General features: G+C 24.9%; 2 protein-coding genes across 2 annotated transcripts; one reads left to right on the forward strand and one right to left on the reverse strand.

The window, feature by feature from the left end:
• Positions 1-40: 40 nt before the first annotated feature.
• Positions 41-334, reverse strand: CORC01_05582 (uncharacterized protein; the record flags this gene model as incomplete). The annotated part of the gene is made up of 1 exon (XM_022617224.1): positions 41-334. One exon carries the CDS (start codon positions 332-334, stop codon positions 41-43), a length of 294 nt encoding a protein of 97 aa, XP_022476238.1.
• A 274-nt stretch (positions 335-608) lies between these two features.
• On the forward strand, positions 609-10,815 carry CORC01_05583 (spermidine/putrescine import ATP-binding protein potA; the record flags this gene model as incomplete). Its single annotated transcript, XM_022617225.1, has 2 exons — positions 609-1,022; positions 10,798-10,815. 2 exons carry the CDS (start codon positions 609-611, stop codon positions 10,813-10,815), a joined length of 432 nt encoding a protein of 143 aa, XP_022476239.1.
• Positions 10,816-16,160: the final 5,345 nt, after the last annotated feature.

Here is a 16,160-nt window from a genome sequence, read left to right on the forward strand (position 1 = left end):
GGAACAAGGCATCGGGCCAAAGATGGCCTGGGCCAGCCAGTCACCGTGGTTGAGTAAAGGGACCATCCGCAGCAACCTCATCTTCAATCAGAAGTTTGATGAGGTCAGATGTTGGAAAGTCCTTGGCGCTGCGGCCCTCCTGAGCGATGTCGAACGAATACCCCGTCAGGATCTCACGGTGATCAGTGCCGGCGGCCAAGGTTAACACCTGTCTACTTGCTGCCGCCAACCTACGCTGGCTTGAAGTGAGACTTGACGCTATTGTGGCCAGTCCCATCGGGCTCACGCGGTCGGTCGTGGTAGCGTCTTCTGCTTGGCTATTGCCTTCCAACATTGGCCTGATAATGAGTCAGGCCTTGGTACTGCCGGCATTCCTGTGACAAGGCGAGAGGTTCCCTACGAGCGCCCTTCAGTCAATGGTCGCATTTGATCGCCTCACATCGAATGTCACTAGTCTCCCTCGTGAGTGCGAGATGGAGGGTGCCTCAAGGTACCCCTTTCCTCTGGATCAATCGTGGCCGAATGCTGGGGAGACAGTGCTTCGAAATGGGAGTGTTTCTCACCGTCAAGAGCGCGGCGGCCAGGATACACCCACAGCTTTGCAACAAATGCCGTTCACCATTCCAGGCGGTACGCATGTGGCGGTCGTGGACCCCACAGGCGGAGGCAAATCGACGCTCGTCTCTTTTCTCCTCCGTCTGCTTGATCCCACTATGGGTACTGTCACCTTGGATGGCGTACCGATGGTCGACGTTCCGCTACATGTCCTCCGATCCCATCGTGTAGCAGTCCCTCACGACGCCGCGTCGTTCCCCAAAAGCACTGTCCGCGAAGTGACTAATCCTCAAGGTAATCATTCTCGTGACGAGATCTTTCGTGTACTCTCGGATTTGGACAGGTTGGCTGGGCTACATAATCAGGCGCCTCTCGTGCTTGACGAACTCGCTGACGAGCAGGTGGCCCCAGGGACTGGGAGAGCACAACTGCTTGCCTTGGCGTCCATCACCCTCCAGAAACCGCGGGTATGCGTACTGGATGGATCACTTGGGGTTTGAGCGTCCAAATGGATATTGAGGTCACGAAGATGGTAAAAAGGGCATTGAGGGGAAACACAATGGTGGCCGTTATGCATCGCATGGAGATTGCTGTGTTGTTCGATCGCGTGCTTGTCCTTGACCAGGGCAGAATTCAGGCGTATGGAGACCCGGTGGATGTGTGGAACAAGAGTGACTTTTTCAGGAAAGCATGCGATCGAGACCGAGTCACACTTCAGATGATGAGAAAAGTCGGTATAGAGACTTCAATTACCGGTACAGAGAAGTTAGCGGGCCGGGAAAATCGCACAATAGACAAACAAATTCAGCCTGGAAATGTTCATTTTTCAATTGAAGTACATATGCCATGACTTCAGACCGCAGAACTAGCCCGAAATTGCTGAAAGTCAAACCATAAGTTACTGTCTGCACCTCTTATCAACCTCGAAATCATGTAAGTTGGGCAGAGATGTACTCTGGGTGGTGAGAGGCACCCTGAGGACCTGATTCCGAAGTTATCCCGATGCCAGCCACACCTCGGTGAGACCCCAGGTGTCCCCCGGACCTGTAGTGGGGCCGCATTGTTAGGAATGTGAGCCGAAGCTCTAAGACCTACCCCCCTACGACGGATCACCCCTAACGACGGATCACAGTTTCCCATACAAATTCACGATATTTTACCTATTAATACTCAGTATTTAATTAAAAATAAAAATTAATAAAAATTATTACAATTTAATAATAGCTTATGAATTTATATATAAAAAGTTTAAGTTATTATTTTTAATTCTTTATTTAATAATATATTATAATATATAAATTGTTAAGAACGTAAAGGAATTTCTATATAAATCTTAACAATTTTAATATTTTATTTAAAACTTTAGGGTTTTATATTAAAAATCTATAAAAAATATCTAATATAATATAAATTTTAATTAATCTTATTATAATTTAATCACTTTTTTATTTATAAGTTATATTACCTTTTTTCAATAAAATCTAATATTCTTTAATTAAACTAATAAAATATTATATATATAAATAAATTATAAATATAATAAAATAGAAAAATCAGTTTTAAAGTTAAAATAAATATAATAAAATTATGAAATCTTAAAAAACTATATTTTATTAGTAATTATTAAAAAAAATTTAATATGTGAATTTTAAATAATATTTTATTAAATAATTAGTAATTATTTTATTTTTAAATTTTAATATTATAGGTATTTAAAAAACTAAAATATTAAAAATAATTTTTATATATTTTTATTATTATTAAAGTTAATAGTTATATATATATATAAAAGTAGATTTTATATAGGAAAATATAATCTGTCGTTAAGGGTATATTACGGCTAGTTAGTCGTAATAAGGTTTGTATTAATAAAAGTCAGGGCTACGATATTTATAAATAATAATCGTTATAAAAATAGCTTTTAATAAAGCTATTATTTATAAATCGTAAAATAAATAAGGCTTCGGTAATTAATTATAATTTTATTAAATAAATTCTTAATAAAAATAGTTAAAAATAATCGTAAGATTTAATACGAAATTAATTATTAAAAAAGCTATAAAAGTCTATCCTTAAGCCTAGCTTAAGCTATTTTATATATAAATTTTAATTGTAAATATATTTTTTATAATATCTTATTTATTATTATCCGATCGTTTATTAAGCGGTCGTCCGTTTTATATTTCTATAATCGCCCGTTTTATTTATTTATAAGCGTCCGTTTTTTATTTTATTATATAATTATAATTATATAACTTATCTATAATTCTTCCGTCCTAAGGGAGGCCGTTTAAATTCTTATTATTATATATATAATATAGTAGCCGCCGTAGGTCTTATAAAATAAGGCCTTAGTTTAATAATACATATTAAATCGTAATATTAACTCCTCTTTTTAAAAATCTAGTCCTTAGGCTTATAAATAAGTTATTCATTCTTAAATTAAAGAATTATTAAATATTTTTATTAAAATATATTAACGCTATATTAAATTAAATTAAAAAATTAAAATCGTAAATAATTATATCTCGTCGCCGTTTATTATATATTATTTATTTTTTTAATAAAAATATAAAAATAATATTAAATTTAAATTATTATTTTCGGGGTATTCGTTATTTAGTTTTTTTTAATTCTAATATTTACGGAATATATTATTATTTAGGTATTTTATACGATACTTTTATTAATATTATCTATATTTATAAGTTTTTTAAGGACTATTTCTTATAGGTCTTAATTAATAAATATAGTAAATCGTTTAATAATAAAGTCCGATTATTTTAATTATAAAAAATAAATAAAAAAGTTACGGTTTTAAAAAAGAGCTATAAAACTATAAAAAAAAGCTAAGGCTTATTAAAAAGTTTAAATTAAATTAAATAAGTCGTTATTTAAATTAAAACGCTTTTATTTTTAAAAACGAATAGTATTTAAAAAAAGTCGTATCGTATTAAAAGAATTTCTTAAAGATATTAAAAGTATTTCTTTAATAACCCGGGAGGCGTAAATTAATAATATTTTTAGCGTTATTAATTAAGACGCCGTAATAATTAAAAGTTTTAAATTTAAATTTAATTTTAATACTCTTCAAAAAGCTATTAAGAGTTTTAAAAGTTCGTAATAAATTCTTATATATTATTTTCGTATTTATAATTTTTTTATTTAATAAAGTATTTTTTATATTTTTCCTTAATTCGGTAATCGATAACTCGTTTAATTTTATATTTTAATTTATTAAATTCGATAATAATACGATTTTTAATATATAAACTTTTAAATATTAATTTTAAAAATAAAATATAAAAAGTTAAATAATATCGTATCGTATCTAAGAGTTTTAATTTAAAATTAACTAATAAAACTTTTTTAATAATTTCGAAGGGTCTAAGTTTTTTATAATTTAATTTATTACTTAATTATTTTATTTTAATATTATAATAAAAGAAATATACGCTATCTCCCTTTTTTAAAATTAATTTACTAATCTTTAATCTATTAATATATTTTTTTATACGCTACCGCATAAACTTAAAATCTAAAAAGGCTTCTTTTTAAATCTTTTTAAGTTTATTTACGTTTATTACGGTTTTTATAACTTATAATCCTTAGCGTACTTCTCTATATATAATTAATTAAAATCCGTAATTAAAATAAAAAGGGGATTCTTTTATACTTTCGTTAACTACGCTATTATATATAAACTAGGCTATTAATAGTAATATTATTTAATTATTTTAGTCGTAATTTATATAATAGTAAAGGTAGGTCTCGAAAATCTAATTAATTTTTTCCGTTTATCTATCGGTTTATAAATAAAAAGAAGTTAATAATTTATAATCTATACCGAGCTATAAAATTAAAGATCTTTAAAACTTAATAATAAATAGCTTATTTTTATTAAATATTACTTCTTTAAATAAGCCGTAGTTAATAATAATTATTTTAAAAAAAATATATACTAATTCCTTAATATTACTTACTTTTTTATATAATATAAAATAAATAAACTTAATAAGTCGGTCGATAATAACTAAAATACTATCGTATTATATATTTATTAATAGCTTTTTAGACTTTAATAATTTAATAATAAAGTTCTAAGAGATTAAATATTATACCTTTAGCGATACTAATAATAATTATAGCTCTTTATAAAGTTTATAAGGGCTATTTTTACTTTTTTTATAAATATTATAGTTTTTAATAGCCTTAACGACTTCTATTTTTATAATAGTTTTATTATAATATTAGTAAATTCGTTTTTATATTTTTATAATACCTTAGTGACTATATACTCGAGCATTATAAACTTTTATAATAAGCTTAAAAGTTATTTTTCTAAACAGGCTAATATTAACTCTTTTAGCTATTATAAAAAATTTTATAATAAATATAAAATTACTATTATCGTTATATTTAAAAATTACTTATATTTTTTTAAAGACCGTAATTTTATAATTAAATCGTTTATTAAAAGCGTTTATTTTACCGTTCTCTAAACCTTTTTAATAAATAATTTAAAAATTAAATTTTAATAAGAATTCGTTTTATTTAATTTATTATTTATTTAGATTTTTATTTATCGTAAAGTTCGTAAAGTTTTTATAATCTATATAAATAATAACTTCGTATTTAGTTTTTAAAAGCTATAATCTTTATTTTTTAAAAGCTTCGATTATAATTATTAATTCTTTATTATAAATTTATTAATTTAATTTAGTTTTATAAAACGCTTTAGAATAGAATATATAAAAGTAAAATATTCTTTATTAATTTCGTTATTTTAAAATAGTTTTTATAGCGAAGTCTAAAGCGTCGGTCTCGACTTTAAACGGTTTCTTTAAGTCTGGAATTATAATTATTAATTCTAAAGTAATTAAGTTTTTAATTTTATTAAAGGCTTCTTTATATTTTTTATTTTAAATAAAGGTTATATTTTTCCTTATTAAGTTATTAAAAGGTCTAATAATATTAGCGTAATCTTTAAAAAATCGTTAATAAAAGTTAATAAATTTTAAAAATAATTATATATTTTTAATATTAATAAATATAGGCTAGTCCTTAATTATCGCTATTTTAAATATTTATATATAAATTTATTTTAATATAATTATATAACTAAAAAAATCTACTTTTTATATATAAAATTCGTATTTATTAAGCTTAATAAAAAGCTTTATATTTTAAAATTTTTAAAATATTATATAAACGTGTTTTTTATACGTTTTAAAATTAAAAAAGAAAATAAGGATATTATTAAAATAAACGATTACGAAAATATCGACGTATTCTTTAAATATATAATTAATTATTATTTAAAATATAATAGGTATATTAATAAGTCCAAAAAGTATAACTAAGTATTTATAAAATCTTTTATATATTTAAAATACCGTTTTTTATTTATTTTTTTTTTAATTTTAATTTAGTTAAATACTCCCTTAAGATCTATTATAATAAATTATTAAGCTCTATATAATATTTCCTTAAGTTTTATAATAAAAGGTAATAAATAATAATTCTTTTTAATAATTTTATTAAATCCTTTATAATTAATTATAAGTTTAAGCTTTTTTTTACTTTTTTTAAATATAAAAAAGATTAATACTCTTATTAGAGAGGATAATAGTTTTATATAATCTTTTTTAAATTTATTATCGATATATTTATTAAATTTATTATATTTAAATTAATTTATAAAATATAATAAATAAAACTTAAACTATATCCCTTTTTTTAATTCGATTTTTATATTTTAACTATTATGTTTTAATAATCCTATTTCTTTTTTTAAAACGAATAGTTTTATATAAATTTAATACTCTTTAGGTATAGTTTAAAATAGGTCCGATTTTTAATCGTTTATACTAAGTACGAATATTTTAATAAATTCTATTGTTTTAATAAAAACAATATATTTAATTTATTTTCGTTTATTAAATATTATATAAGATTTATTTAAACCCTTTTTTTTAAGTCGTTTAATAATTAAATTTATTTAATAAAATTAGCCGGTTCTCTAATTTATCTATAAATTATATTTTCGTAATTATAAGATTCTTAAAATAACGTCGGTATTTTTAATCTTTATAATATTGTATTTTAATTATTTTAGTTAATTATTAATATATATCGTAAAGTATATAGTCTCTTAATTAATATATTTATTATTATAATTAACTTATTCTTTTTCTACCGTTCGTAAAATATATAAGTTCGTTGTCTATACTTATAATAGTTTATATTTATTTACCGTTTTTAATAAAATAAAAATTCTTTAAGCGCTACTATTAATAATAACGTTTATATTATATCTATTTATTTAAAATTTAAGTTATAAATATTTCTTATTAAGGAATATTATAAAATATAAAAATTTATTTATTTTAATTACTTTTTATTATTCTTTTATAATTAATATGCTTAGTTTTTTAATATTTTAAAGGCTAGTACCCGTTTTTTTTTATAAGCCGTTCGTAATTAACTATTAAATTAAGACGCTTTTATCTTTTAATAAGGGAATATAATACGTTAATAATATTATAAATATTATTTATTTCTTTATTAATAGGTTCTCTCCCCCTAAAAATTAATTTATAATTTTTAAATATTTTAATATTAAATTATATATTTAAAATATATCGGTTATATAAGTAGTTTTTTAAATCCTTAATAAACTAATTTAATTTTTTTTAAAAGCTTAAAGATTTTTATTATTTTAGTTATTTATCTAAATTGGTTTCTTCTTTAATAATAAAATTATTAATATCGGGTAACATCTTATAATCGATTTTTAATTAAATACGTCGTTAAACAACGTTACGAGGCTCGTCCGAGTCATAAGGCGATTATTAATTTATTAGCTATTTATAGTTCGATATATTAATATTATTTAAAAAGGGGTTATAGTCTAGTCCCTCGGTATTAAATTCTATAAATATATTATCGGTAGTTTTTTTATTTAAATTATTTAACTTAGTATTTTTTTTAAATATAGGAAAGTTTTATTTTAAGTAGAGTATATTATCTTTTATTATTATTTTAAATTATTTATATAATCGCTATTATAAAATAATAAGGACTATTTTTGTAATTAAATATTAAAGAATATAAACGTTTATTATATAATAAGCCTCGTTTAGTTTTTTAATATGTTAATAATAACGTTTTTTTAATATTTAAGGTCCGTATATTAATGTTACGACCTAACACGTATTGCCAGACCAGGGCACTGCCCCACAAGACCTACGGCGGCTACTACACTATATATATAATAATAAAAACACAGACGGCTCCCCTTAGGACGGAAGAACTATAAATAAGTTACGTAACTACGATCGTATAATAAAATAAAGAACGGATACTTATAAATAAATAAGACGGATAATCGTAGAAATATAGGACAGACGACTTTTCGGTAAACCGTTAGATAATAATAAATAAAATATTATAAAAAATATATTTATAATTAGGATTTATATATAAAATAGCCCGAGCTAGGCTTAAGGATAGACTTCTATAGCTTCTTTAATAATTAATTTTTTATACTAAATCTAACGATCGCTTTTAACTATTTTTATTAAGAATTTTATTAATAAAACTACGATTAATTACCAAAGCTTTTTTACTTTACGACTTATAAATAATAATTTCTTTAAAGCTATTCTAACGACGATTATTATTATAAGTATTATAGCCCCGACTTTTATTAATATAAACCTTACTACGACTAGCTAGCTATAATATTTTAATTACTCTTATTTAGTAAGTCGACTTTATAAAAACTTATTAAATAATATAAATAATATCTACTAAATCTTCTTTTAATAAAGGTAAACAGCCTTAGGCTCTAAATGCCGAACTTACTTAAGCCGAAAGAGACGTAGAAATACTTAATATTAAATATAACTTTAATAAGGACGCGGTCCTTAATAAAGCAGCTTATGCTTAAATATATAAAGTCGTTAACTAAGCTACCTAACGTAATAAAGAATTAATGGAAGTATAAGCTAAAACGGATAATAACATCGCCTATATATAAAGATTATTTAACACTACGTTCGAAAGACTCGACGCTAAACGTAAAAGGACTTTAGAACTCACCGAATAAATAAATACGTTTTAAGGTACTGTTAATATTATTATTACCCTTTTTACCGGAGGACGATAGAAGCTTAAACTTAACGCACTTATTATTTTTGACGGGACCTTTAGAACCTTAAAAGGATTTTTAATCTAAATCAAAAACTTTTAAAACTTCTACTAAAAGGACTTTAATAACGAAATTAAGAGAGTTATATATACCGCTAGTTTCTTTAAAGGACGAGCTTTTAAGTAGTTCGAGCCTTTTTAAGAAGAATACTTTAATAAAGAAACCCTCGACGAATGCTTTACCGAAGTACGAAATATTTATTATAATTTTAAAGGGTTCGAAGAAGCTTTTAAATTATTTTTTTAAAATCTAAATAAGAAACGATAAGCTAAGCGCAATATTTCGTAACTCCGATAGATTAAGTCGGTAAAAAACTATTTAGCCGAGTTTAAACGCCTTAGCGCTTAGCTTAATCTTACTAACGACACTAAAATTTTTATATTTTACTAAAAACTAAAAGACGAAGTTAAGGACGAAATTATTAAACTCAATAAGCTAAATAATTTCTTTTAATATATTAAACTCGTAATTAAAATCGATAACCGTTTTTATAAACAAAAAAAAAAGAAAAAGGACCGACAATAAGAACTTAACTTAGGACGTAAATATTAATAATAACCCTAACGCAACTTTAACCAGAGACACCGCTATAATAATAATCTTTAATAAACTATTATTTATAAATAATATAGCGGACTTATAAATCTTAGTATAGTAAAGCGAGATTAACCCTATTAAAAAAAAAAATTTAAATATTATAATTATAATAAGTTAGGATATATAGCTAAAGATTATAAGTAGCCTAAGCGAATTTAATAACGACCTATCCCTAAAAAATAAGTTAATATCGCTTTTAAGGAAGTACTTTATAAATTACTCTTTTAGACCGTATATTATAACAATAACTACTTTACTTACCGAGATAGTAAGGAATAATTAGGATAGTACCTTAAGAAACCCTCTAATAGGACCTTTATTATAACAAATAAATAAAAACGCCTTAAAACTATCGAAAACTATAATAAAGAGTATATCTAAATACTCTTAATCGTATATAAAATAGTTAAGGTATAACCTATTAGCTTTCCCTAACGAGCGTAAACCCTTATGAAAGTAAAAAGTAAATTAAAAAAAAAAATAATAGTTAAAACTAAAGACGACCTATTTTAATTAAAAAACGAGATCTTAACTCGTGAAGTACGGATTTTAAATAAATCTATTTATATAATATAACAAATACCTAATAAAATAATCTAATATTATAAATATCGCTTTTTAATGATAAAAGATTATAATAAAGACTATATCCGTATTTTAGCTAGTTATTATAAAGCTAGCCGATTATTAAAAAAGAAACGACTAAATATAAAAGTAATGCTCGCCCTATTTTAGTAACGATTTTAAAAACGACTAGAGGCTAAGATAAAAAAAGACCTCTTCCGGCTAAAAGACGAAATCGATAAAGAAATAAATCTAGTTTACGGATTTTAAATGTTAGAAAAACGTCATTAATAACGTATTAAAAAACTAAGCGAAGCTTATTATACAGTAAATGCTTATATTCCTTAATATCCGATTATAAAAATAGTCCTTACTATCCTAAAATAATAAATATATAAATAATTTAAAATAATAATAAAGGACGATATACTCTATTTAAAATAAAACTTCCCTGCGCTTAAAAAAAGCATTAAACCGGACGATTTAAGTGAAAGAATTATTAACGATATATTTACGAAATCTAGTACTAAAGGACTAGATTACGACCCCTTTTTAAATAATATTAATATATTAGATTACGAATAGTTAATAGGCTAATAATCGCCCTATAACTCGGACGAACCTCGCGACGTCGCCTGACGACGTATTTAATTAGAAATCGATTATAAGATATCGCCCGATATTAACGATTTTATTATTAAAAAGGAAGCCGATTTGGATAAGTAATTAAAATAGTAAGAATTTATAAACTTCTAAGGAGAACTAAATTAGCTTATTAAGGACCTAAAAAACTACCCACATAACCGATATATTCTAAATATATAATCTAATATTAAAATACTTAGAAACTATAAATTGTTTTTTAGAAGGAGAGTACCTATTAGTAAAGAAATAAACGATATTTATAATATTATCGACGTACTATACTTACTTACCGAGGGATAAAAACGCCTCGATTTAATAGCTAATTACGAACAGCTTATAAAAGAAAGACGGGCATTAGCCCTTAAGACGTTAAAAAATTAAGTATATTAATCGCGAAGGAATAACGAAAAGCGGTTAAAATAGATAAGTTTTTATATTTTATAATACTCCCCGATAAGAAATATTTATAATTTAAACTTTAGATAAACGGATACGATATAAGCGCTATTATTAATAGCGGCGCTTAAGGAATTTTTATTTTATTTAGAACGGTAAATAAATATAAATTATTATAAATATAGAAAACGAACCCGTATACCTTACGAACGGTAAAAAGAAAATAAGTTAATTATAATGATAGATATATTAACCGGGAGATTATATACCTCACGATATATATTAATAATTAATTAAAATAATTAAAGTATAATATTATAGAGATCGGAGATACCGACGTTATTTTAAGAATCTCGTAGTTATGAAAGTATAATTTATAGATAAATTAGAAAACCGGTTAATTTTATTGGATAAACTTAGTTACTAAACGACTTAAGGAAAAGGGTTTAAACGAGTCTTATGTAATATTTAACGAACGAAAATAAATTAAATATATCGCTTTTATTAAAACGATAGAACCTATTAAGATGTTCGTATTTAGTACGGACGATCGAGGATCGGACCTATTTTAGACTATACTTAAGGAATACCGGATTTATATAAAACTATTCGTCTTAGAGAAAAAAATAGGATTACTAAAACATAGCAATTAAGATATAAAGATCGAACTAAAAAAAAGGATATAACCTAAGTTTTATTTATTATACTTTATAAATTAATTCGAACGCGACGAACTTAACGAGTATATCGACGATAAATTTAAAAAGGGTTATATTAGATTATTATCCTCTTTAATAGGAGCACTAATCTTCTTTGTACTTAAGAAAGGTAAGAAAAAGCTTAAACTTATTATTAACTATAAAGGATTTAACAAAATTACTAAAAAGAATTACTACTTATTGCCCCTTATCTTAAAACTTAGAGAAATATTATATAGAGCCTAATAGTTTATTGTAATAGATCTTAAAAGAGTATTTAATTAAATTAGAATTAAAAAAGGAAACGAATAGAAAACGGTATTTTAAACCCGTAAAGGACTTTATGAATACTTAGTTATACTTTTCGGATTTATTAACGCACCCGCTATATTTTAAATAATAGTTAATTATATATTTAAAGAATACGTCGATATCTTTATAGTCGTCTATTTTAATAATATCCTTATCTTCTCCCTTAATCTTAAGACGTATAAAAGATACGTCTATATAATATTTTAAAAATTTTAAGACGCGAAGCTCTTCGCTAAGCTTAATAAATGCGAATTTTATATATAAAAAATAGATTTCCTTAGCTATACAATAACGCTAAAATAAATTTATATATAGGTATTTAAAGTAATAGTAATTAAAGACTAGCCTATACCTATTAATATTAAAAACGTATAGTTATTTTTAAAATTCGTTAACTTTTATCGACGATTTTTTAAAAACTATGCTAATATTGTCAAACCTTTTAATAATCTAATAAGGAAAAATATAACTTTTATTTAAAATAAAAAATATAATAATGCCTTTAATAAAGTTAAGGACTTAGTTACTTCGGAACCAGTAACTATAATCCCGGACCTAAAGAAACTATTTGAAATCGAGACCGACGCCTCGGACTTCGCTATAGGAGCTGTCTTAGGACAACGAGACTAATAAGGAATACTTCACCCTTATATATTCTACTTTAAAGTATTTTATAGAGCAGAATTGAATTAGCAAATTTACGATAAAGAATTAATAGCTATAATCGAAGCTTTTAAAAAATAGAGATTATAGCTCTTAAGAACTAAATATAAAGTTATTATTTATATAAACTATAAGAACTTTATAAACTTCACGATAAATAAAAACCTAAATAAATAATAAATTAGATAGAGTGAATTCCTATTTAAATTTAATTTCCGAATTATCTATTGGAAAGGCTTAAAGAATGGTAGAGTAGACGCTCTTAGCAGACGACCTGATTACGAAGTTACGGTCCCTAAGGAAATATAAGTAATCTTTAAGTATAATAATAACGGTGATTTTATACTTATTATAAAACTCTTTATAATAGCTAGAAAAGCTAACGCTAGCCCGTCTAAAAAAATAACTCCTAAGCTTATTATAAAAATTTATAATGCTCGAGCATACGGCTACTAAGGTGTTACGAAGATATAGAAACGGATTCGTTAATATTATAATAAAACCGCTATAAGAGTAGAAGTTGCTAAGGCTATTAAGGACTACGATATTTATAAAAAAAGTAAAAATAGCCCTTATAAGCTTTATAGAGAACTATAACTACTACTAATGCCCCTAGAGGTATAACATTTAATCTCTTAGGACTTTATCGTTAAGCTATTAAAGTTTAAAAAGTTATTAACGAATATATAGTACGATAGTATTTTAGTTATCGTCGATCGACTTACTAAGTTTACTTATTTTATATTATATAAAGAAGTAAATAATACTAAGGAATTAGCATATACCTTTTTTAAAATAATTATCGCTAACTACGGTTTATTTAAAGAAATAGTTTCCGATAGAGATAAGTTATTTATCGTTAAGTTTTAGAGATTTTTAATTTTATAACTCGGTATAGACTATAAACTATCGACCTCTTTCTACCCGTAAACCGATAGATAAATAGAAAGAATTAATTAGATTCTTAAAATATACCTCCGTTGCTATATAAATTACGATTAAAATAATTAGGTAATATTATTACTAATAGCCTAGTTTATATATAATAGCGTAGTTAACGAAAGTACGAAGGAATCCCCCTTTTACCTTAACTACGGATTTTAATTAACTATATATAAAGAAGTACGTAAAAGACCACAAGCTATGAAAGCCGTAGTAGACGTAAATAAACTTAAGAAGATCTAAAGGGAAGCCTCCCTAGATTTTAAGTTTATATAATAGTATATAAAGAAATACGCTAATAAATTAAGGATTAGTAAACTAACTTTAGAAAAAAGAAATAATATATATCTCCTTCGCCGTAATATTAAAACGAAGCGACTAAGTAATAAACTAAATTATAAAAAATTTAGATTTTTTGAAATTATTGAGAAGGCTTTATTAGTTAATTTTAAATTAAAACTCTTAGATACGATGCGATACTACTTAGTTTTTTATATCTTATTTTTAAAATTAGTACTTAAGGGATTATATACCGGAGATCGTATTATTATTGAACTTAATAAACTAAAATATAAAGTTGAATAAGTTATTAATTACCGAATTAAAAAAGGACGAGAAGAATACTTTATTAAATAAAAAGATTATAGATACGAAGACAATATATAAGAACCCGTTACGAACTTTTAAAACTTTTAATAGCTTCTCGAAGAGTATTAAAATTAAATTTAAACCTAGTACTCTTAGCTATTACGGCGTCTTAATTGATAATGCTAAAAGTATTATTAACTTATACCTCCCGAGCTATTAAAAAAACGCTCTTAATATCCTTAAAAAATTCCTTTAATACGATACGACTTTTTTTTAAATATTATTCGTTTTTAAGAATAAAAGCGTTTTAATTTAAATAATAACTTATTTAATTTAGCCTAAGCCTTTTAATAGGCCTTAGTTTTTTTTTATAGCTCTGTAGCTCTCTTTTGAAACCGCGACTCTTCTGCTTATTCTTTATAATTAAAACGATTAGACTTTATTACTAAATAATTTATTATATTTATTAGTCGGGACCTGTAAAAGATAGTCCTCGGAAACTTATAAGTATAGATAATATTAATAAAAGTATCGTACAAAATACCTAGATAATAATATATTCTGTAAATATCGGAATTAAAAAAAACTAAGTAATGAATACCCTGAGAACGATAATTCGAGTACGGTATTATTTTTATATTTTTATTAAAAAAACGAATAATACGTAATAAATAGCGACGAAACGTAGTTATTTACGATTTCGATTTTTTAATTCGATTTAATATAGCGTTAGTATATTTTGATAAAAATATTTAACGATTCCTTAACTTGGGAATAAATAACTTATTTATAGGCCTAGGGACTAGACCTTCGAGGGGAGGAGCTGATGTTACGACCTAATACGTATTACTAAACTAAGGCACTGCCCTATAAGACCTGCGGCGGCTACTATACTATATATATAATAATAAGAACATAGACGGCTCCCTTTGGGACGGAAGAACTATAGATAAGTTATGTAACTATGATCGTATAATAAGATAAAGAATAGACGCCTGCGAATAAATAGGACGAATAATTATAAAAATATAAGATAGACGACCTTTTAGTAAACTGTCGGATAATAATAAATAAAATATTATAAAAGATATATTTATAATTAGGATTTATATATAGGATGGCCCGAGCTGGGCTTGAGGATAGACTTCTATAGCTTCTTTAATAATTAACTTCTTATATTAAATCTAACGATCGCTTTTAGTTATCTTTATTAAAAATCTTATTAATAAGATTACGATTAATTACCGAAGCTTTCTTACCTTACGACTTATAGATAATAGCTTCTTTAAAGCTATTCTAACGACGATTATTATTATGAGTATCGTAGCCCCGACTTTTATTAACACAAACCTTACTACGACTAGCTGGCCGTAATAATTAAGTATATAATATTTATTTTTTTATCGATTTCGTATTTTAATTAGAAAAGGTTTTTTTTTATTTTAGTTTTTAATTATTTTTAAAATCGTTATTAAAATAGGGTAAGCATTACTTTTACGTCTAGTCGCTTTTTCTTTAATAATTAGCCGATTTTATAATAATTAGCTAAGATACGAATATAGTTTTTATTATAATCTTTTATTATTAAAAAGCGCTATTCGTAATATTAAATTATTTTATTAAATATTTATCGTATTATATAAATAGATTTATTTAAAATCCGTATTTTACAAGTTAAGATTTTGTTTTCTAGTTAAAATAGGTCGTTTTTGTTTTTAATTATTTTTTTTTTAATTTACTTTTTATTATCGTAAGGGTTTACGTTTAATTAAGAAAATTAATAAATTATATTTTAATTATTTCGTATACTATTAATAATATTTAAATATACTTTTTATTATAGTTTTTAATAGTCTTAGGGCGTTAAATTACTTTTTATTTATTTATTATAATAAGGGTTCTATTAAAAGGTTTCTTAAGGTACTATCTTAATTATTCCTTATTATTTCGGTAAATAAAGTAGTTATCGTCGTAATATATAGTTT

Source organism: Colletotrichum orchidophilum (assembly GCF_001831195.1).
Source record: "Colletotrichum orchidophilum strain IMI 309357 chromosome Unknown Scaffold_39.1, whole genome shotgun sequence".
Lineage (NCBI taxonomy): Eukaryota > Fungi > Ascomycota > Sordariomycetes > Glomerellales > Glomerellaceae > Colletotrichum > Colletotrichum orchidophilum.